The sequence below is a fragment of the Thalassophryne amazonica genome, chromosome 4, assembly GCF_902500255.1.
Source record: "Thalassophryne amazonica chromosome 4, fThaAma1.1, whole genome shotgun sequence".
Classification (NCBI taxonomy): Eukaryota; Metazoa; Chordata; class Actinopteri; order Batrachoidiformes; family Batrachoididae; genus Thalassophryne; species Thalassophryne amazonica.
Genome location: NC_047106.1, coordinates 19,112,150 through 19,136,265, shown reverse-complemented (window position 1 = coordinate 19,136,265; position 24,116 = coordinate 19,112,150). Strand labels below are relative to the sequence as shown.

Genomic DNA, 24,116 nt, shown 5'->3' with positions numbered 1-24,116 from the left:
AATGACATCTCAAAGCCGTCCTGTGAGACCAAAACGGAGGTGGTTTTGTCTCGTTCCAGTAGCGAATCCATTGTGACGCGCGAAGCCTCCGCTTGGCTTTCCATGACAAAATCTCTTGTTAAAAGTGAAATCTGCCGGAAAATGGTTGATGTCCAGCTCTTGTGATAACCAGAGAAATTGCACACAATGGTCACGGATCCATACAGCCATCCATTTAGAAATGAAATGGTCGCTCAGCCTGTCAATGGCTTCGGAGAGCGGCGCACCACCAGTTGCTCTGGGCCGTAACACTCCGTAATCTCTTAGAAGCCCATAAAATTTTCACCAAAAACCATCTGAATTTCTCGAATGGTGTCCACTTTGATGTCCCTCACAGTTTCTGAAAAAATTTTGATCAAGCAAAGCGGCAGTCTCTGAGCCATTCCTAAACAATGAAAAAACGACGAGAGGGGTGGACCACTCCTCACTCAAAGCCTGCTCACAGGCGAATGACGCAACCAACAGCCGTGAAAAAACTCACGCATGCGCACGAAGGTTCAAGCTTGGCTGACGCAATCACACGTGATTCAAATCCATATGGTTTTTGAAAAAAATAATAAGGTCGGATACTTTTCTAATAGACCTTGTGTATGTGTGTGTGTGTGTGTGTGTATATATATATATATATATATATATATATATATATATTATATAGATTAGACACCATGATTAGTGCACAGGTGTGCCTTAGACTGCCCACAATAAAAGGCCACTCTAAAAGGTGCAGTTTTATCACACAGCACAATGCCACAGATGTCGCAACATTTGAGGGAGCGTGCAATTGGCATGCTGACAGCAGGAATGTCAACCAGAGCTGTTGCTCATGTATTGAATGTTCATTTCTCTACCATAAGCCGTCTCCAAAGGTATTTCAGAGAATTTGGCAGTACATCCAACCAGCCTCACAACCGCAGACCACGTGTAAACACACCAGCCCAGGACCTCCACATCCAGCATGTTCACCTCCAAGATCGTCTGAGACCAGCCACTCGGACAGCTGCTGAAACAATCGGTTTGCATAACCAAAGAATTTCTGCACAAACTGTCAGAAACCGTCTCAGGGAAGCTCATCTGTATGCTTGTCATCCTCATCGGGGTCTCGACCTGACTCCAGTTCATCGTCGCAACTTCACACAGCCATTGAAGAGGAGTGGACCAACATTCCACAGGCCACAATTGACAACTTGATCAACTCTATGCGAAGGAGATGTGTTGCACTGCATGAGGCAAATGGTGGTCACACCAGATACTGACTGGTATCCCCCCCAATAAAACAAAACTGCACCTTTCAGAGTGGCCTTTTATTGTGGACAGCCTAAGGCACACCTGTGCACTAATCATGGCGTCTAATCAGCATCTTGGTATGGCACACCTGTGAGGTGGGATGGATTATCTCAGCAAAGGAGAAGTGCTCACTATCACAGATTTAGACTGGTTTGTGACCAATATTTGAGGAAAATGGTGATATTGTGTATGTGGAAAAAGTTTTAGATCTTTGAGTTCATCTCATACAAAATGGGAGCAAAACCAAAAGTGTTGCGTTTATATTTTTGTTGAGTGTATATATATAAATATATATATATATATATGTATATATATATATATATATACGAGGGCTGTCCGTAAAGTATAGGTCCTTTTTATTTTTTTCAAAAACTATATGGATTTCATTCATATGTTTTTACATCAGACATGCTTGAACCCTCGTGCGCATGCGTGAGTTTTTCCACGCCTGTCGGTGACGTCATTCGCCTGTGAACACTCCTTGTGGGAGGAGTCGTCCAGGACTCCTTAAGGACTTTTCACAGTGCGAGACGTCGCGCAGCGCTCTCAGGCAGCGTCATCAGCCTGTTTCAAGCTTAAAACCTCCACATTTCAGGCTCTGTTGATCCAGGACGTCGTGAGAGAACAGAGAAGTTTCAGAAGAAGTCGGTTTCAGCATTTTATCCGGATATTCCACTGTTAAAGGAGAATTTTTTAATGAAAGACGTGCGGGCGGATTGCAGCGTCGGCTCGCAGCCGCCGCGACGCTCCGTCACAGGAAAAACACCTCTGCTGGAAGCCTTAAGGACACGTTGGAACATCTCCAGCTGATAAACAATTTCTCATATACTCACTCCACTGAAAGCCATCAAAAGCCAACTGGATTTTAACAAATGGTTATCAACACGGAGGTATTTTTCCTGTGCCGCCGCACCGCGTCGGCTGCGTCCCGACGCGCGGACCCGTCCGCATGTCTTTCATTAAAAAAATCTCCTTTAACAGTGGAATATCCGGATAAAATGCTGAAACCGACTTCTTCTGAAACGTCTCTGTTCTCTCACGACGTCCTGGATCAATAGAGCCTGAAATGTGGAGGTTTTAAGCTTGAAACAGGCTGATGACGCCGCCTGAGAGCGCTGCGCGACGTCTCGCACCGTGAAAAGTCCTTAAAGCGACAGAATCACCTCAAAATCTCTCATCAGCTGTTAAAATTTTCACTGAAAACCAGCTTAATTTTTCGAACCATGTCCACTTCGATGTGTCTCACAGGTTTAGAAAAATTTTGATCAAACAAAGCGCCAGTCTCTCAGCAACTTCTCAGACAAAGGAATTCCGACGAGGGGCTGGACGACTCCTCCCACAAGGAGTGCTCACAGGCGAATGACGTCACCGACAGGCGTGGAAAAACTCACGCATGCGCACGAGGGTTGAAGCATGTCTGACGTAAAACATATGAATGAAATCCATATAGTTTTTGAAAAAAATAAAAAGGACCTATACTTTACGGACAGCCCTCGTATATATAAATGTGCGTGTTTGTGTATGCAAATTCCTTTTTCATATGTGTTTCTAGATATATATATATAGAAATAAAAAAGTACCTACAAATATAGACTCAGACTCAGTATTGGAAGTGAATTGGAAGCAATTGCATTGCCATTCAGATGTATATTTGTTGATCTGTACTGTAGTGATAGACACAATTTTCTGACAAAAAATATATAAACTTTTGACCATCTGCTACAATGATACATTGCTTATATTGCAAAGAACTCGACAAGATAAAAAAGCTTTGGCAGTTCCAAGAAAAAATGAGTGTTGACACACTCATGCAGTCTCCTATTGAGATGCATTGTCATCACCTGTTGAAGATCCCTCACAGGTGCCTTGCTGTCACAGAAAATGCATGCTTCCTTATCAGGACTCATACGGGGCAACTTTGCTTCCTTTTCCAGGTGGTCACTACCAGTAGTAGGTTTTTGCCTTGTAGGTTTTCGCTTACGATCTAGTTTGTAATTGCTGAACATGAGTCTACATTTTCTGTGGTATTTTGCCATGTTTTCTCTCAATGTTGCCTCTATGCCACTGCCTTCATCCAGCCTTGCTGGGTCAAAGGTGATTGGCATTTCACCGATGTCCTGGAACAATGGCACATTTCTTGCAATCATCACATATCCATCCTGCTCTGGATCGTGATGCACAGAGGCTAAAGGTGAAATAAGAGCTTCCTTTTTATTGTCTTGACAAAGACAGCATTTGCTCCAGTCAGTTTCCTTTCTGCTTGGGAAAGAACTTGCCATTTTGAGCGCTTGACGAAGGCCGAGGGGCTGTCCTTTTACCACCTTTGTCAAGTATGCACATTGATGTATGGGATACAACTAGGTTCGGTTACCCTACACCTAGCCCGATCATCATCCAATGTCATTTAAGTCCCGTGTGATCTGTACACCATCTGGGTAAGTACCTGGGTAACCCATGTATAGCCCCCCTCACCCTTGGCTCGGCTGTCCCGCGCTGGCACACCCTGTCAATTCAGGTGCAGCTGTCTAACTAAATCTACCAACTACTTTCTACTAGCTAATTGATTTGGGGCTGCTAGACAGCATTTGGGACACTATTCTATGAATGGAAAGCTGAGCGGAGGCTTCGCGCGTCATGACATGGTCTATAATTAGCTAAGATAGCTGGGTCAAGTGATGGCTTTTTAAGTAATGGTTTAATTACTGCCACCTTAAAAGCCTGTGGTACATAGCCAACTAATAAAGATAGATTGATCATATTTAAGATCGAAGCATTAAATAATGGTAGGGCTTCCTTGAGCAGCCTGGTAGGAATGGGGTCTAATAGACATGTTGATGGTTTGGATGAAGTAACTAATGAAAATAACTCAGACAGAACAATCTGAGAGAAAGAGTCTAACCAAATACCGGCATCACTGAAAGCAGCCAAAGATAACGATACGTCTTTGGGATGGTTATGAGTAATTTTTTCTCTAATAGTTAAAATTTTATTAGCAAAGAAAGTCATGAAGTCATTACTAGTTAAAGGTAAAGGAATACCTTTATACATGCTTCCCTTAGGCAGTATTATTAGACGGCATTGCTTAAATTTTCATTGTTACGCAGATGATACCCAGCTTTATCTATCCATGAAGCCAGAGGACACACACCAATTAGCTAAACTGCAGGATTGTCTTACAGACATAAAGACATGGATGACCTCTAATTTCCTGCTTTTAAACTCAGATAAATCTGAAGTTATTGTACTTGGCCCCACAAATCTTAGAAACATGGTGTCTAACCAGATCCTTACTCTGGATGGCATTACCCTGACCTCTAGTAATACTGTAAGAAATCTTGGAGTCATTTTTGACCAGGATATGTCATTCAAAGCGCATATTAAACAAATATGTAGGACTGCTTTTTTGCATTTACGCAATATCTCTAAAATTAGAAAGGTCTTGTCTCAGAGTGATGCTGAAAAACTAATTCATGCATTTATTTCCTCTAGGCTGGACTATTGTAATTCATTATTATCAGGTTGTCCTAAAAGTTCCCTGAAAAGCCTTCAGTTAATTCAAAATGCTGCAGCTAGAGTACTAACGGGGACTAGAAGGAGAGAGCATATCTCACCCATATTGGCCTCTCTTCATTGGCTTCCTGTTAATTCTAGAATAGAATTTAAAATTCTTCTTCTTACTTATAAGGATTTGAATAATCAGGTCCCATCTTTTCTTAGGGACCTCATAGTACCATATCACCCCAATAGAGCGCTTCGCTCTCAGACTGCAGGCTTACTTGTAGTTCCTAGGGTTGTAAGAGTAGAATGGGAGGCAGAGCCTTCAGCTTTCAGGTTCCTCTCCTGTGGAACCAGCTCCCAATTCGGATCAGGGAGACAGACACCTCTCTACTTTTAAGATTAGGCTTAAAACGTTCTGCTGGGGGGTTCCCATGATGCACTGAGTGTTTCTTTCTCTTTTTGCTCTGTATGCACCACTCTGCATTTAATCATTAGTGATTGATCTCTGCTGTCGTCCACACCATGTCTTTTTCCTGGTTCTCTCCCTCAGCCCCAACCAGTCCCAGAAGACTGCCCCTCCTTGAGCCTGGTTCTGCTGGAGGTTTCTTCCTGTTAAAAGGGAGTTTTTCCTTCCCACTGTCGCCAAGTGCTTGCTCACAGGGGGTCGTTTTGACCATTGGGGTTTTTACGTAATTATTGTATGGCCTTGCCTTACAATACAAAGCGCCTTGGGGCAACTGTTTGTTGTGATTTGGCGCTATATAAATAAAATTTATTGATTGAAATTGATTTTCTTCAATTAGTGATGAGTAGTAAGATGTCCTAGCTTTACGGAGGGCTTTTTTATAGAGCAACAGACTTTTTCCAGGCTAAGTGAAGATCTTCTAAATTAGTGAGACGCCATTTCCTCTCCAACTTTAGCTGCACTAAATGGACCTGTTGGTGAAGGGAACAGAAGTGATGAGGAAGTAATGTGTAGATATTTAATCATGGAATGTGGAAGGGCAGATGGCGGTTGATGGAATTGGTTGTCATGAGTACTTACGAGGGTAGGCTGAAAAGTTCTAAGGCTCCCCATGAAGGAGTAATGCATTAACTGCATTACAGTGAGCCTTAGAACTTTTCAGCCTACCCTCGTATTTTAAGAAGGGGGAGCACAGGATGACATTTAAGACTTGCGGAAGGTGCACACAGTGGACTACATTCTATAATAGATGTCACACGTTTGTGTCTTCTTTATTCTGCCTTTTAAATGTCTGTGAAGCGCCCTGAGGTGACTTTTCGTGATTTGGTGCTATATAAATTAATAAATTTGAATTTTGTAACCTCAAAGAAATTGGAGATATTAGGTGGTGGCAGTGGAGAGTGTAGCTAGACAGCATCAAGTGGGGGTTTGTGGGATGACTTTAGAGGTGAAGAAGAGGAACAAGGAGAGAGCTAAACCAAGAATCAGATTGTGGAAGCTGAAGGAGGAAGACTAGTGTGGGAAATTCAGGGAGGAGGTGAGACAGGTCAGAAGGTACCAGGTGTGACATCTGGACAGACAGTGGAAGGAAGACAAAGAGACTTGATATTGGATTGAAGATGTACAGGAAAATATTCTCGAGGTCAGCGCTTCAAAAGTGGCCAGTCCGAAGAAGAGAATTTGTGGCCGCTCGGTGAAAACACGTTCACTCTGTATATTGTTCTATTGAAATCAGCTGGTTTTTATTGTCTCTAACTTGCTTCTAATGGTCAATTGACACCCATCATTGCCTGGAATGATTCTGACCCCTTTGAAAAGTGACCAGATTGCAAGTATTTGTATGGAGTTCGGCGATGTTTTCACTGAGAAAATCCGCCCCCCTCAAGGTTAAATGTCTGGATGTCCGACCTTGAGAATAAGGAGAAGTGGTTGGTGAAAAAAGGGTGGGGTAGTGGCCAAGTGGCTAATGCGCTTGGTTTCAGTGCAGAAGGTTCCGGGTTCAAATCCCACCCCTGCCACATTTCTCCATGTAATGTGGAGTTGCGTCAGGAAGGGCATCCGGCGTAAAACCTGTGCCAATTCAACATGCGGATCCACCTTTGATTTGCTGTGGCGACCCCGCGTGCAAACAAGGGAGCAGCCGAAGGGACTTACAGGTTGGTGAAAAAAGATTGGGGAAGTTGGAGAGATGATGAAAGTAGACAGGAGGACAAGGACGAGTGGCACAGGCTAAAGAAAGGGAATGCAACAAGCTGTACATGAAGGTAGTATGGATTGGCCAGAGAGAGGGACCAAGCTAGAAAGGATGTAGAGCAGGCTGGGGGATTAAGGGTTGCAGATGGAAATGTGCAGACAAGTGAGGAGAGTGTTGAGAAGGTGGAGGGAGTATTTTGAGAAGCTGATGAATGAAGAAAATGAGAGAAAGAAAAGGCTGGATGATGTGAAGAGAGTAAATCAGGAAGTGCAATGGATTAGTAAGGATGAGGTGAGGATAGCTATGAAGAGGATAGAGTGGAAAGGCAGCTGTTCCAGATGACATTCCAGTGGAGGCATGGAAATGTTTAGGAGAGATAGCAGGGGAGTTTTTATCTAGATTGTTTCATAAGATCTTGGAAAGTGAGAGGATGCCTGAGGACTGGAGAAGAAGAAGGAAGAGGTGAAAGAACAAGGGTCTTTATTGTCATTGTACATACAATGAAATTTGTGCAGAGGACAGGGTGAGATGGAGACGGATGATCTGCTGTGGTGACCCCTAACAGGAGCAGCTGAAAAAAGAGACTTTTATTTTGCAATAAAATCTGAAAACTTGGTAATTTTAATAAAAAATCTCAATCACAAACAGAGGTTATCAAATTTTCTTTATTTAAATGAACATGTAAAGGTGCCGCCTGACTGTGACAAATCACCTCAAGAAGTTGCAAAAAAAAAAGAATGAAAGAAAGAAAAGAAAAAAAATGTACTTGTTTCTGCGTAATGAAAGAGAAAAACATACTGTGTTCTGCCTATGTGATACTGTATATTTAATCTGTACAATCATAGAGGTCATGGTTTCTGTGGGACAGTTGTGCACATATTAGTCCCTACTTTGGTGGAATTCCATTTTTCTTGTCAATCATGTATCCCCCTTTGCTTCCATTGTTTGCTTTCTGCAGTGTGGGAGCATCGGGGTTGGGGTTGGTGATCACACCCATGAAAACTGGTACTTGCGTCATATCATCCATGAGTGCAAAGAAGAAGGGTTGAGTGAGGTGGAAAGAAGGACTGGAAATCCGGATGATGCCTACAGAGGTAGCAGCAGCCGCCTCTGCGCCTTCCTCATTTATCTCCATGCTGCTTTTATGGTGCACCTTGGACACCATCAGGAAACCATCGCCCAGCCGAGAAAGGTTTGGATGAGTAAACAACATTCCGAGGCCTAGGAGGTGACAGCACAAAGTCAGGCTTAGTTTATCTTTTGTCAATAAAGGCATTAAATTCCTGATGGTGCAATTATGGATGCAGAAGAGATTATATTCAGACATGACCAATCAGAGATGTCTGATGTCCACCAATTGAGATCTGGATCACCTCCAAAATTGAAGTGAAGTCTTCCATGCCCTAATATCTATCTGTGGTGTAAATTTGGTGAGAATCCATAAAGTAGTTTTGACATAATCCTTCAAAGCGTATATAAAGGGAAAGCTTGATTTAGAATTCAGATCTGGATCCAGATCACCTCTAAAATTTAATGGAGTCTGAAAGCCCCTTTCACACCAGGGCTGCTCCCAGTTGCTCCCTGTTGCGTCGTGTGTCGTCATGACGACGCCACATGGAAGTAACCTAGTGCCGAGATGATACAGCTCTGTGCCATAACAGCATGAGGGGCGCAAACAAAAATTAAACATGTTTAATTTTTTGTGTCCTCTGCTCGACGCAGAATTAAGTGGTTTCAGCGCAAGTCAGAGCAACAGGATGGTACTCAGCGTGACTGGAAGCCACACCCTCACAAGATGACGTTACCTGACGCCAATTTATGATTCCTGCTGTGTTCCATTGTTCCCGAACTATAAATCATGCAGGATTGTTTTTATACCTTGTACACAATGCAGTAAAAACTACACGCTTAAAAAAAAGACCAAAAAAAAAAAAAATGCTGATTGCAGCTCCTTCTCTGTGTGGAGCTGTCTGGTGAAGAGAGGCACAGTGAACCAGCTACAGCTTCTTCTCTCACAAATGTGTTTAAATAAAATCCATAAAAGTCCTGCTCACAGACTGACAGACATCCACTAAAAAGTCCGGACATCTCCAGTCCACTCACGGACGAGTCGTTCACGCGCGCACATGTGAACAATTAAAAGAAAAAAAACTGTCTGGCTGCTGCAGTTAGTTCCTTGTTCTTCCCTCAGGACAAAAAAGGACATAGGTCTTGCTCACAGACTGATTGCCAGAGACAGGACATGTCCACATGAAGTATAACTCCAGACATCTCCACATTTACTCACAGACAGTTCGTTCGTGTGCATCTCGCAATCAAAGGAGGAATGATAAACTATATCAGAACTCAGAGTGCAGACTTGCAGCTCAGCACAAGAACAAATATAAACTAGAAGAGAAGTCAGAGTGCACAGTTTGGCTGCAGACAGACTGTGCACTCTGACTTCTCTGTGCAGAGAAGCTGCAGGCTGCGTTCTCACCTCCTCTCTGGCCCCTGCTGCGCGCACCTGATGCAGAAATTCCTGCGTCGTCATGACAACACAGGAAGCAACTGGGAGCAGCCCCGGTATGAAAGGGGCAGAACAGCCCAATATGTATCTGTGTTGAAAATTCAATCAAAATCTGTGCAGTTGTTTTGGCGTAATCCTGCGAACAGTAATCCTTCAGGGCCTGTATAAAGTTAAACTTGATCCAGAATCTGGTTGCGGATCTGGATCATCTCCAAAGTGTAATGGGATCTTCTATGGCCTAATATCTATCTGTGGTGAAAATTATGTCAAAATCCGTGCAGTAGTTTTGGTGTAATCCTGCTAACAGTAATCCTTCAAGGCCTGTATAAAGTGAAACTTGATCCAGAATCCGGTTCCGGATCTGGATTACCTCCAAAGTGTAATGGGATCTTCTATGGCCTAATATCTAAATGTGGTGAAAATTTTGTCAAAATCCGTGCAGTAGTTTTGGCGTAATCCTGCTAACAGACAGACAAATAAATAAACGCTGATGATTTTATTTCGTCCTTGGGGGACATAATTAAAGTTTGCAAAACTTGTTGACAAAAGTGAGTCTAATATTATGCACTCAACAAAAATATAAACACAACACTTTTGGTTTTGCTCCCATTTTGTATGAGATGAACTCAAAGATCTAAAACGTTTTCCACATATACAATATCACCATTTCCCTCAAATATTGTTCACAAACCAGTCTAAATCTGTGATAGTGAGCACTTCTCCTTTGCTGAGATAATCCATCCCACCTCACAGGTGTGCCATACCAAGATGCTGATTAAACACCATGATTAGTGCACAGGTGTGCCTTAGACTGTCCACAATAAAAGGCCACTCTGAAAGGTGCAGTTTTATCACACAGCACAATGCCACAGATGTCGCAAGATTTGAGGGAGCGTGCAGTTGGCATGCTGACAGCAGGAATGTCAACCAGAGCTGTTGCTTGTGTACTGAATGTTCATTTCTCTACCATAAGCCGTCTCCAAAGGCATTTCAGAGAATTTGGCAGTACATCCTACCAGCCTCACAACCGCAGACCACGTGTAACCACACCAGCCCAGGACCTCCACATCCAGCATGTTCACCTCCAAGATCGTCTGAGACCAGCCACTCGGACAGCTGCTGAAACAATCGGTTTGCATAACCAAAGAATTTCTGCACAAACTGTCAGAAACCATCTCAGGGAAGCTCATCTGCATGCTCGTCGTCCTCATCAGGGTCTCGACCTGACTCCAGTTCGTCGTCGTAACCGACTTGAGTGGGCAAATGCTCACATTCGCTGGCGTTTGGCACGTTGGAGAGGTGTTCTCGTCACGGATGAATCCCGGTTCACACTGTCCAGGGCAGATGGCAGACAGCGTGAGTGGCGTCGTGTGGGTGAGCGGTTTTCTGATGTCAATGTTGTGGATCGAGTGGCCCATGGTGGCGGTGGGGTTATGGTATGGGCAGGCGTCTGTTATGGACGAAGAACACAGGTGGATTTTATTGATGGCATTTTGAATGCACAGAGATACCGTGACGAGATCCTGAGGCCCATTGTTGTGCCATACATCCAAGAACATCACCTCATGTTGCAGCAGGATAATGTACGGCCCCATGTTGCAAGGATCTGTACATAATTCTTGGAAGCTGAAAATGTCCCAGTTCTTGTATGGCCGGCATAGTCACTGGACGTGTCACCCATTGAGCCTGTTTGGGATGCTCTGGACCGGCGTATACGACAGTGTGTACCAGTTCCTGCCAATATCCAGCAACTTCGCACAGCCATTGAAGAGGAGTGGACCAACATTCCACAGGCCACAATTGACAACCTGATCAACTCTATGCGAAGGAGATGTGGTGCACTGCATGAGGCAAATGGTGGTCACACCAGATACTGACTGGTATCCCCCCCCCCCCCCCCAATAAAACAAAACTGCACCTTTCAGAGTGGCCTTTTATTGTGGGCAGTCTAAGGCACACCTGTGCACTAATCATGGTGTCTAATCAGCATCTTGATATGGTACACCTGTGATGTGGGATGGATTATCTCAGCAAAGGAGAAGTGCTCACTATCACAGATTTAGACTGGTTTGTGAACAATATTTGAGGGAAATGGTGATATTGTGTATGTGGAAAAAGTTTTAGATCTTTGAGTTCATCTCATACAAAATGGGAGCAAAACCAAAAGTGTTGCACTTATATTTTTGTTGAGTGTATATTTTGGCCTCTGTCGCTTGTAGCTAATGTGACCAAGGCGTTACGCTGTGTGCCGTAGATATATGGTCACCTCCACGGCAGCATTGAAAATGCGTAAAGTCATCTTACCCAGTTTGGTTAAAACATCTTTCAGCTCTTGAGTGTACTGGAGTTTAAATTTGGGGACTTTGACGTGCACAGGCTTCTCCGTCGGCAGATGATTGTAAATGTCTGAGATGTTCAACTCTGCAGAAAGTGATGACATATTGACACAGCCAGACGTTGGCATGACCACGATCAGACTCATTGATTTAAGAAATGGGAATCTCGCCACCTTCAGGAGAAAAACAAAATGCAGTGTAAGACAAGATGTTCATTATTAATGGAGCCAGCACAGATTTTTTTTTTTAATCCTCCTAAAACAACAAGCTACAAAAATTTATTTTTGGGGCGAGGGAAAATTTTTTTACCTGAGCATCCAGCTCATTATCGAAATATGAACTTAGAGGATATTTGGAATGTTCCATTGTATCGACCTCAACCATGTGCTTTTCGTCGATGCTGAACAGACCCTTGGAGGTGAAGTCTGGATCAAACTGAGCTTTCCATGCTCCTGTGGGAAAGACAGAAAGAAGATTTGACTGTAAAAAGTGACAGCATCAGGATGGTTGTCTAGGAGGTGGTTTTATAACGGTCTGTGTTCCCATTAACAAAATATCTCAAAAAGTAACAGAGGAAACTTAATCAAATTTTGCACATTAATTAAGTGCCACTCATGGATGAACCCATTAATTGTTGAGGTGCATAGGTCAAAGGTCAATGTCACATCTCAAGGTTAAAGTTTTTGCCCAATGCAAACAGATAGGAGGAAAATGTCTAAGGCTTGTAACACAAATTAGAAGTGATAGACCTGTGGTTACTATAAAACTAGAGTCATATTTGGCCTTTCAAAATATACATTCATATCTGACCTTGAAGGTCACAATCAAGGTCAGAGCCAGTCTGCTGCCAAGAAGTAGAATACACATTCCCCCACTCATATAGTATCCCTATGATGGTGAACTTCGTACTCGTTAGAGTGCTGCAATGTAGTTTTAGTCTTATTTACCTTTAAAATGGACGGCATTAATGAGCATGAGGAGAAGCTTGGCGGTAAAGCAGATAAGAAGTTTGTCATCGTTCCTTTTGTTGCATTTGCTACCCAGTCGTTGATTTGTTGCAGGCTCTGCAAGACCACTGGTTCTGATTCATAGAACTGCAGAGACTCTTGGATAAAGTCTGGCTTCAACACGAACCCTACAACACATTAAAAACACACATGGTCAGGTTCTGCTTTTCAAAAGTCAAATTAAGAATTTACAAGTAATATGAGCCAATAATTAATATAATGTTTTTATTTTTCCACTATGAAGCCTTGATCTTCTCAGCAGTAACCTTGGCGTATGAAGGTGCGTGTGGCGATGTGCAGATCGTTGTTTTTCAGCCCCTGTAAGACATTACACAGGGACTGGTGGTAGCAAGGTAGAATGTTGCCATGGAGATGATGCATGAGAAGCTCCTCGGTCTCACCTGCTGCGCCTGTAATGATTCCAGGTGCAATATGTCAGGCTGGAGTCCAGCAGGATGTTTACACAAAATCATTAAATGCACTAATTACTGTTTTGTAGGAAATGTGCAATAATTTTTTCAGTTTCAATTTATTTTCATTTATATAGCGCCAAATCACAACAGAGTTGCCTCAAAGCACTTCACACAGTTAAGGTCTAACCTTACCAACCCCCAGAGCAACAGTGGTAAGGAAAAACTCCCTCTGAGGAAGAAACCTCAAGCAGACCAGACTCAAAGGGGTGACCCTGTGCTTGGGCCATGCTACAAACATAAATTACAGAACAATTCACAGAACAATTCACAGACAAATATACAAGAAATGCTATTGGCGCACAGGACAGGAGGATCGCCAACACGAATACAACTCCCATCTCTGGATGGAGCTGCACCTTAAACAGAGAGAAAAAACAGAATCAGGCATCAGAAAGACAAAAAAAATACTGTATAATTTGCCAGCATTAAACAAGAAAAACAGAAGTACTAAGGTGATCGCCGGCCACTAGCCCTAAACTTCACTAAAAGACTCAGAATTTAGGTAAAGTTGAGGCAGCAGCCCGCTCCACTTACTAACAAATGAATTAAAAAAGTAAAAAGCGTAAAACAAAACTGTACCAGTATGCTAGCCATATGAAAGGGAAAATAAGTGCGTCTTAAGTCTGGACTTGAAAATCGCCACAGAATCTGTTTTATTGATGCAGGGAGATCATTCCACAGAACAGGGGCACGATAAGAGAAAGCTCTGTGACCCGCAGACTTCTTATTCACCTTAGGGACACAAAGTAGTCCTGCACCCTGAGAACATAAAGCCCGGGCTGGTACGTAAGGTTTAACTAGGTCAGCTAGGTAGGGAGGTGCCAGTCCATGAATAATTTTATAGGTTAGTAGCAGAACCTTAAAATCTGATCTCACTGGGACAGGAAGCCAGTGAAGGGATGCCAAAATGGGTGTAATGTGGTCGAACTTTATGCTTCGTGTCAAAAGTCTGGCTGCAGCATTTTGAACCAATTGGAGACCCCTAATGCTAGACTGCAGTAAACCAGAAAATAGAACATTGCAGTAGTCCAGTCTAGAAGAGATAAATGCATGGATCAGGGTCTCAGCATCAGCCATAGACAGGAGGGGACAAATCTTCGCTATATTTCGCAGGTGGAAGAAAGCAGTTCTAGTAATATTTCTAATATGGAGGCCAAAGGACAACGAAGGATCAAAAATTACCCCAAGGTTCCTCACTTTGTCAGTGTGATGTATGACACACGAGCCGAGGCTGAGCGTTAACTGGTCAAATTGATGCCGATGTCTCACTGGACCAAGAACCATCATTTCAGTCTTATCAGAGTTTAAAGTAGGAAGTTTCTAGACATCCAACTTCTCACTGCTGCAAGGCAATCTTCTAAGGATTTTATGTGAATGAGATTACCAGCAGTTATCGGCATGTACAACGCCATTTCCTCTCCAACTTACGGGTTATCTGCTTTAAGCTACGAGTTTGTGAGTTATACCACGGAGTCAGGCACTTCTGATTTAAAGCTCTCTTTTTCAGAGGAGCTACAGCATCCAAAGTTGTCTTCAATGAGGATGTAAAACTATTGACGAGATACTCTATCTCACTTACAGAGTTTAGGTAGCTACTCTGCACTGTGTTGGTATATGGCATTAGAGAACATGAAGGAATCATATCCTTAAACCTAGTTACAGCGCTTTCTGAAAGACTTCTAGTGTAATGAAACTTATTCCCCACTGCTGGGTAGTCCATCAGAGTAAATGTTATTAAGAAATGATCAGACAGAAGGGAGTTTTCAGGGAATACTGTTAAGTCTTCTATTTCCATACCATAAGTCAGAACAAGATCTAAGATATGATTAAAGTGGTGGGTGGACTCATTTACTTTTTGAGCAAAGCCAATAGAATCTAGTAATAGATTAAATGCAGTGTTGAGGCTGTCATTCTCAGCATCTGTGTGGATGTTAAAATCGCCCATTATAATTATCTTATCTGAGTTAAGCAGTCAGACAAAAGGTCTGAAAATTCACAGAGAAACTCACAGTAACGACCAGGTGGACGATAGATAATAACAAATAAAACTGGTTTTTGGGACTTCCAATTTGGATGGACAAGACTAAGAGTCAAGCTTTCAAATGAATTAAAGCTCTGTCTGGGTTTTTGATTAATTAAAAAGCTGGAAGATTGCTGCTAATCCTCCGCCCCGGCCGTGCTACGAGCATTCTGACAGTTAGTGTGACTCGGGGGTGTTGACTCATTTAAACTAACATATTCATCCTGCTGTAACCAGGTTTCTGTAAGGCAGAATAAATCAATATGTTGATCAATTATTATATCATTTACCAACAGGGACTTAGAAGAGAGAGACCTAATGTTTAATAGACCACATTAACTGTTTTAGTCTGTGGTGCAGTTGAAGGTGCTATATTATTTTTTCTTTTTGAATTTTTATGCTTCAATAGATTTTTGCTGGTTTTGGTAGTCTGGGAGCAGGCACCGTCTCTACGGGGATGGGGTAATGAGGGGATGGCAGGGGGAGAGAAGCTGCAGAGAGGTGTGTAAGACTACAACTCTGCTTCCTGGTCCCAACCCTGGATAGTCACGGTTTGGAGGATTTAAGAAAATTGGCCAGATTTCTAGAAATGAGAGCTGCTCCATCCAAAGTGGGATGGATGCCGTCTCTCCTAACAAGACCAGGTTTTCCCCAGAAGCTTTGCCAATTATCTATGAAGCCCACCTCATTTTAAGATAAGATAAGAAACACTATAAGAAATCAAGAAAAAAAGATTGTGGCAGTCAGTAACGGTTACTTTTTTAGACCAAGCAGAGGAAAAAAGTATGGACTCACTCAATTCTGAGGAAAAAATTATGGAATCACCCTGTAAATTTTCATCCCCCAAATTAACACCTGCATCAAATCAGATCTGCTCATTGACATTGACCCTATGCCATGACATTGACCCTATGTGTCTTTTTGCAAGGAATGTTTTTGCAGTTTTTGCTATGGCAAGATGCATTATCATCTTGAAAAATGATTTCATCATCCCCAAACATCCTTTCAATTGTCCAAAATATCAACATAAACTTGTGCATTTATTGATGATGTAATGACAGCCATCCCCAGTGCCTTTACCTGACATGCAGCCCCATATCATCAATGACTGTGGAAATTTACATGTTCTCTTCAGGCAGTCATCTTTATAAATCTCATTGGAAAGGCACCAAACAAAGTTCCAGCATCATCACCTTGCCCAATGCAGATTCGAGATTCATCACTGAATATGACTTTCATCCAGTCATCCACAGTCCACAATTGCTTTTCCTTAGCCCATTGTAACCTTGTTTTTTTCTGTTTAGGTGTTAATGATGCCTTTCGTTTAGCTTTTCTATATGTAAATCCCATTTCCTTTAGGCGGTTTCTTACAGTTCGGTCACAGACGTTGACTCCAGTTTCATCCCATTCGTTCCGCATGTTTTGTTGTACATTTTTCGATTTTTGAGACATATTGCTTTAAGTTTTCTGTCTTGACGCTTTGATGTCTTCCTTGGTCTACCAGTATGTTTGCCTTTAACAACCTTCCCATGTTGTTGTATTTGGTCCATAGTTTTAGACACAGCTGACGGTGAACAACCAACATCTTTTGCAACATTGCGTGATGATTTACTCTTTTAAGAGTTTGATAATCCTCTCCTTTGTTTCAATTGACATCTCTCTGTTGGAGCCATGATTCATGTCAGTCCACTTGGTGCAACAGCTCTCCAAGGTGTGTTCACTCCATTTTAGATGCAGACTAACGAGCAGATCTGATATGATGCAGGTGTTAGTTTGGGGATGAAAATTTACAGGGTGATTCCATAATTCTTTCCTCAGAATTGAGTGATTCCATATTTTTTTTCCTCTGCTTGGTCCTAAAAAAGTAACCGTTACTGACTGCCACAATCTTTTTTTCTTGATTTCTTATAGTGTTTCTTAAAGCCAGAAAGTTGCCATTTGAAATGACTTTAGTTTTGTGTCATGTCTGTGATCTGCTTTTTTCTACAAATTAAACAACTGAATGAACATCCTCCGAGGCCGGTGGTTCCATAATTTTTGCCAGGGGTTGTAGTATAGCCAGAATTCCTTGATGTAATGTGCTTTCACTGAAGTGACTAAACACTGAAGTGACTAAACCTTTTCATGTTGAATACCATTTGCTAAAATCTCAGTTTTAGACATGATTATTCCAGCATCTTTGTAAAGATTAGCCAAGTGTAATGTGCGTGTCTTCTGGAGTAGCAAACCCCAAATTAAAATTCTTAGAAATGAACCATCCGTACCAAAACATCAATGACAAAAATGTTTTTTACTGTTGACTCAGCCAGAAATGACAAATTATGGTTCAATCACACAAGTCAAAATGTTTACTACAACTAAAATAAGAGCAAACCCCCCCCCCCCCCCCCCCCCATAAATAAATAAATACATACATAAATCTGTGCAACACAAACTATACAAAAGTTACATATGTTTATAGTCGTGGGGTGGGGGCGCAGAACACACGCCTGCATCGCGTGGATAAGCTCGCCCAGCACGTCAAGGATTGCCTGATTAAACATTAAATTGTAGCTTCCACCTCCGTTGGTTCTTCGACGATCAGTCGGATGTGTCGAGCACACTGAACCCAGTCAGCTTCAACTTCAACATTGCTGGATGGACAGATTCTCCTGCTGGAAAGGCTCCTTTTACTCTTGCCTGGACAATAATGAAGGTAGAAATGGAAAGTGATTAACAAAATCAAGTTTTAAAAATTATATACACATACACACACACATACGTACATACAGAGTGAACCCCGCCCCCAAGAAACAAGAATTGTAATTAAAAAAAAAACTTGTTTATATTACGTATTAAAGCTATGTTTTTCAAAATTTTGCTCCAACAAATCAGACCATTTGAGCATAATTTGAAAGAACCTGACTTTTATGCAAAGCAACAAAGATACTGAAATTTTGGGGAAGGTCCAGCAAATTTTGCGGGATTTTTTTCGTGAGACATTCTTACCAGTGATTAGGGTTGCCAACTCTGAAAATAAATAAGGGACACCTCACTGGCAGGGCTGACCGGCAAACGGAAATATAGACTGGAATGGACATGCGCGCCTCTATCTATCAGCGTCACTCAGGACAGGAAGGCGCCATTACTAAGGGTGGAAATGTGCAGCTCATCAATAATAAACTGACCGCTTTTTTTTTGCACTAGCGTCACTATTTCTTTAATGGATTTTAATAAATGTAGGCTTGTTTCAAAGCCCTTTGAAAGCTCTTCCAATGCACCTATGCATGTGTGGGTGAAAAAAAAAAAACTTTTATGTAAAATGCAGAAATTTGGGGAAATTATGACAAACTGTGCTGCTTTTCTCACTCTATTGTCGCTATTAACATATTTTAATAAAGTAGGCTTGTTTTAAAGCCCTTTCATTGCTCTTTCTAATGAACCCATACATGTCTAGGTAGAAAAAAGTTTTATGTAAAGTGTGGAAATTTGTGGAAAATATTCCATTCTGTTCATTTACTGTGATTTTTTTTTTCCTGTCATCATAATTCTCGATGGATTTTTTATAAATGAAGCCTTGTAAGTTGTATTCATGCTAATTAAAAGGTCTATCGAACCCATACATGTCTGGATAAAAAAATCCTTATGTATTAAAATATAAATCTGAAGTATGCCTTGCCATTGTGCTCATTTACCTTGCTGCTTTTTCCACTGTAATATTACTGCTAGTCTTTTAATAACATATATATGATTTTTACTAACATTTTATTACAAGTAGATATAAAGCCATTCAGAATTTATGACTTTTGACCCTCAGTCAGGGTAAAAAGTACCTCCTCCATCCCCTCCAACCACACTGTTAAAATTTAAATGCCTCCTGTGACCACCATGTAACATATCTATTAAACACAGCTGCAAGTATATAGACATAAATATATTTAAACATTTTTGTTTCCGCATGTGAACGCAGCTTAATGAAAAGAACTTATGGCGTTGAGTTATAGTCTCAGTATAATTGACATTAAATTGCGGCATAACGACTTTAAAATAGACATTTGTTTTACATAATTACATTAAGCTCTTGTACAGTTCATTTTAGTATTGGAGAATTTGTTTTTTGTGGTTTGGTGCAGTTGGTGAAGCACTGGCTGCCTTTTTTCTCCTCATATCGCTTCTGTTTAACAGGATCAAGGTCTCTCTCCCACCCGCCGTGGGGCACGCCGCTAGTCACGTGACGTTCATTTCCAGTCTCTATTTCCATGGACCGGCCAACTGACCATTGCCTTCACCCTTCCCAGCGCGTGTGTGAAACGATTTTTAACCATTTGACTATTGACTTGACCCTGAATTTAAGTAGATGCACACATGCATTTGTTATGATATGAACATGCGGAAAACAAATTATTATTTAGCAATTTATTTTTAGTGCAAAATACATTTTCACTCACAATTTCAATGAGCATCCTGTCCTGCTTCAAAGTATAAAAAATGTTAAAATAAATCTCTGTCGTGTTATTGTTATAATAGTGTATAATTAACAAAAAAAAAAACCATCCAAAACAATGTAACAGTGAAAAAGTCTGAAAAAGTAAACAATACTTACAGCTGTTGTCGCGCACCTTTTCCCATTTGCCCATGTATTTTTGCATTCTTTTTTGTTTTGTTTTTGTTTTCGAGGAGGAGTAACGACGTTACAGACATTGCTGTTCGTAAGGATCTACAGTGCCAGTGTCGGTGTCGGGATCAGCCATGTTGCTATGGTCGTCCGACGACCGTCGTCGGCTCATGATCTCGTCCGGGGATCTTCTTGCGAGCAGATGTCCCTCGACCAATGAAATAAGAGTGATTCTGTATCGTCAACTCGTGTCTGTCAGCTCACTGGTGAAGAACAGGAGAGAGGCTGGGATCAAATTTACCGTAAGTTTCCATATAAAGCGCCAGACTTTTGATTCTCACAGAAATACAGGACAAACTGCGTCCCGTTTCAGGTCAATACGGAACGCACTTTTATTTCCAATAAGGGACGATTCCGTTTTTCAAGGGACGGTTGGCAACTCTACCAGTGATGTGTGTAGTGCTGGACGTGATGGTCGAACCCTCCTCGCTTATGGAACTGGATTCTTCAACAAAAACACAAAATCACAACATGTTAAAAAATAAAGTAATGGCACTAAATTAGATGTAAATGTTTGTGTCATGCTGACGAGGGTGTTTTTTCTGTCAGACGTTAAAAGTACCTTAAAGCGGAGCACAGAGTTAGCTAGCTAGGGAAAAATAAGCTACCCCTTTTCGGACATGTTGGGTACACAGTAGGAACTTTTTTGTTGTTGTCTTCACTGATCTATCTTGTAATTGTTGTTGTATCAAATGTTCGAAATAAACAGTTTTCATAGCTCGCTAGTTAGTAGTCAGCTAGCTCACTGTGTCTGCATACACGAGACAACGATATTCTTTTAACACAAGTTTAGACTCAAAATCGTCGTTAAAGTGTGCTTCCCACCAATGGGATAAGTAACGTTAAACGGTGCTTTCAAGCAGACAACAGACAAAGTCACAAAAACACTTACCATCCGTCGCTTCCAACAAAACCGTGGCCGAGTTGCGGTCATCCTGCCTCCGGGTGCTCGTTGGTCGGTGTCCGTAAACAGCGTTCCTTCGGTCGAACCATTTCCAGCCCTTACAGTCTGACCTACTCCGGTCATTGTGGTCCTGTAAGCACGTTTATGCTTTTTTCAGCTGTTCTCTGTGTTGCTGTAATGTCCGGTGAGCCGGGTGCTGCCAAAGACTGGGAGATTTTCTCATTTCGGGTCGCTTCATCCACCTCTCTCTATTCTCTCCTCCGCCACCAAACACAAACGTCCGCAACTCATCCACGGACCAGTGCGAGTAAAAAAAAAAAAACTTGCCGTGAAACGAAAGAAAAATCTGGTTTCTGTAACACCGCTATGACTATTTAAAAATGCCGGGTTTGATTCTCCTCTCGGACGGCGCGCTCATGACGACAGTGACGACATTCTCTGACCAATCAGTGGCCGGCAGCCTGTTGACGTCACATTTTAGTATCGGCTCGGCTCGCTTGGAACCGCTCCTGAGCAGGTACTAAGAAAAGCACTCGGTACCAGGTACTAACCATAATAGAAAGCAAAAAAAAAAACGAGTAGAGTCGAGCCGAGTAGTGCTACTTTGTGAGTAGAAAAGCGCTTTTAGATTTGGGCGCTCTTCACCTGCGACTCCCAATGGCGCCACCCCGCGGCCAGTGACATGCGCTGTGGCCCTGGACTACAAATTTCCGCTGTCGCAACAGTGGCTGCTGCCGTATTCCGATCCAGCGGAAGTGAGCAAAATTGCACAGTTGACGCGGTGAATGATAAAACTGAAGTGTGTAAAGCGGACCTGCTAAAATTGAGGCAGTGAAGGAAAACATTCCACATTAATCGAGTACAGCAAATGATGCAATTGAGTGGGTAAAGTAGAGGTACTAAAATCGAGGCAATGAATTAAATTAGCCAATGTTATATTTTTAAGACATAATATTTACAAGATTAATATTTACCATAATGTGATTTTAATGGCATCCAAATTTAACGATTCTAATTTTCAAAGGGGCAATATTAATCAGATGTTGTTTTTTATGTCACTCATTTTCATGTTTAGTACTTCACACCTTCCATTTTTATCAAGTCCAGTTTTACCCTTTTGATTTTTTAACCACATTCAATATTTACTGCTTTCACTTTTAACCACATTAATTGTTTTACTGCTTTCATTTTCACCACATTCAAGGTTTTACTGCTTTCATTTTTACCACAATCTATGTTTTACTGCATTCATATTTACCACATTCAATATTTCAATTAATTTTGATCACTTTGACCCTTCATAGTCAACTAATTTAGTCATGGATTAATTGTTAAATAACCTTGTTTTACTGCAAATGTTTTGTTTCTTCCATATAAATCAATCTACAGCGTGGCTTTGCTTTGAACCTTGAACCAATCGAAGCAGTGATTCGCAGATCGAAGCAGTGCTTATATCTGCTGCTTTGTTGATTCATTGTTTTATTTCACTTTATCTTAATTTTTCCCCATTAAAAGCCCCAAGAGCATATGTCTGTGAGTAATATTTACCCTTTTTATGTTAATTTGACCTGTTATGGTCTTCTGAAACAGTTGATAGATGTATTTTATAACTTAAAAATGGGACAGATGCTAATGCGTTAGCATGTCTATGGCGTTTTCAATGTTAAAGTTAACATTAAGCTGTTGCAGCTGTCAGCACATTTGTGTGCTTTTGTTTTCTGTATAATAATTCATGGCTCAGCGTTTGTTGTCGTAAAAGAGTGAAATGTATTACAAATTGTAATATTTTTTAATGTATTTTTTATTTATATATTAGTAATAATAGAAAGAACAATAATAGTAATAATAATAACCAGTAATGCTACAATACAATTTTAGAGAAAGAAACAAAAGAACCTGATTAAACACAACAGAAAAGATAAATCCAACTCACAATGAACATAAATAAATAAATAAATAGAGAAATAACTGTTTCCTGTGAACACCTAGTGACTCTTAAACCTCCACTTCACCCCTGTTTTATTTAAGTTTAATGGCAATTTGTTTCGGTCAAACCACATCTAAGCTATGTTTTTACACAAGAAAAAATAAAATGCAGTTAACTGCACATTTGTGTCTTTTTTCATGAAAATATGTTTTTAAAGATCACATATTACACCTTAGTCAGGCCTTTTAAATAGTTTCATGAACTCTTGCTGTAATATGTTGTCAGTGGTTGAGATAGTTGCTGTTGGCATCTAAAAATGCTCATAATCGGGTGAAACCTGATAGAAATCTCTTTGTGGTGTGTCGGTGATGTATGTATGTGCAAAATAAAACAAACACTACTCCAGGTATGTTTTTGATGAGAATATAACATAACTTTGTTACAAGGTCAAATGTTGATGTTGCATGATGGCCTTTTAATAATAACTCCTTAAAGAAATAATGGCAAAACTCACATGTAAGTAAAAAAAAAAAAGCCCCCAAAACGATTAATCGAAAAAATAATCGGCTGATGAATTGATAATTAAATAATCGTTAGCTGCAGACCTAGTGTTTAGGCTGAAAAAAAATGTCTTTACTAAAAATCAAAGTCCGGATTTCAAAAAAGAAGAGAAAAAAGGACAGGGAAAGAAAACTAAATGAGGGAAAGCAGCTGCTAACCAAATTCTTTGAAAAGAGAGGTGAGTTTGAAAGCTAGCTATATTGAGTTGGGGGGTCTGGGGACCAAATTGCACCATTTTCTAGAAAAATGGTGCAATTTGGTATATTCCTGTGCATTTTAACAGACGGGAATGCACCAAATTGCAACCATTTTTCTAGAAATTGTGCAGTTTGGTGCATTGCTCCTCCAACTTTAAAAAGGGTTCTGACTCCCAGGTGTGATCTAAGGTATATATGATTTAGACCTGGTTTGACTATGCACTGGAAATTTGGTGTTTGCGTTAATAAAAAGGAACATAACAGTGTGTGTGTGTGTGGGGTGGGGGTGGTCTTCACTATGGCTAGTACCTAGGGCCCAGAATTTGGTGCTACGCCACTGCATTTGCTTGCCCAATGGTTTGAATGTTGCTTTGATTAAATTCTTATTCAAAAGGCCCAGAACAGATGAAAATTCCAAAAGCTATTGAGGAAAAACATGAAATTTGGGCCTCTGGCACCTTATTTAACCCTGATGTTGGGGTTTTTCCCCAAAAGAAAGCTTGTGCAAGTTGAGGATATGTCCCCAGATTAAAATGAAGCAATTTCCC

The 24,116-nt window shown here is 41.2% G+C and overlaps 1 protein-coding gene across 1 annotated transcript in view; it reads right to left on the bottom strand.

The window, feature by feature from the left end:
* Positions 1-7,503: 7,503 nt before the first annotated feature.
* The window catches only part of serpinf2b (serpin peptidase inhibitor, clade F (alpha-2 antiplasmin, pigment epithelium derived factor), member 2b), a 53,460-nt gene continuing 36,847 nt past the window's right edge, over positions 7,504-24,116 (bottom strand). Inside the window, 6 exon segments of the mRNA XM_034169165.1 lie at positions 7,504-8,201; positions 11,794-11,998; positions 12,135-12,277; positions 12,773-12,814; positions 12,817-12,960; positions 13,099-13,242. Coding sequence (XP_034025056.1) covers positions 7,867-8,201; positions 11,794-11,998; positions 12,135-12,277; positions 12,773-12,814; positions 12,817-12,960; positions 13,099-13,242 — 1,013 coding nt within the window. The 3' untranslated portion in view covers positions 7,504-7,866.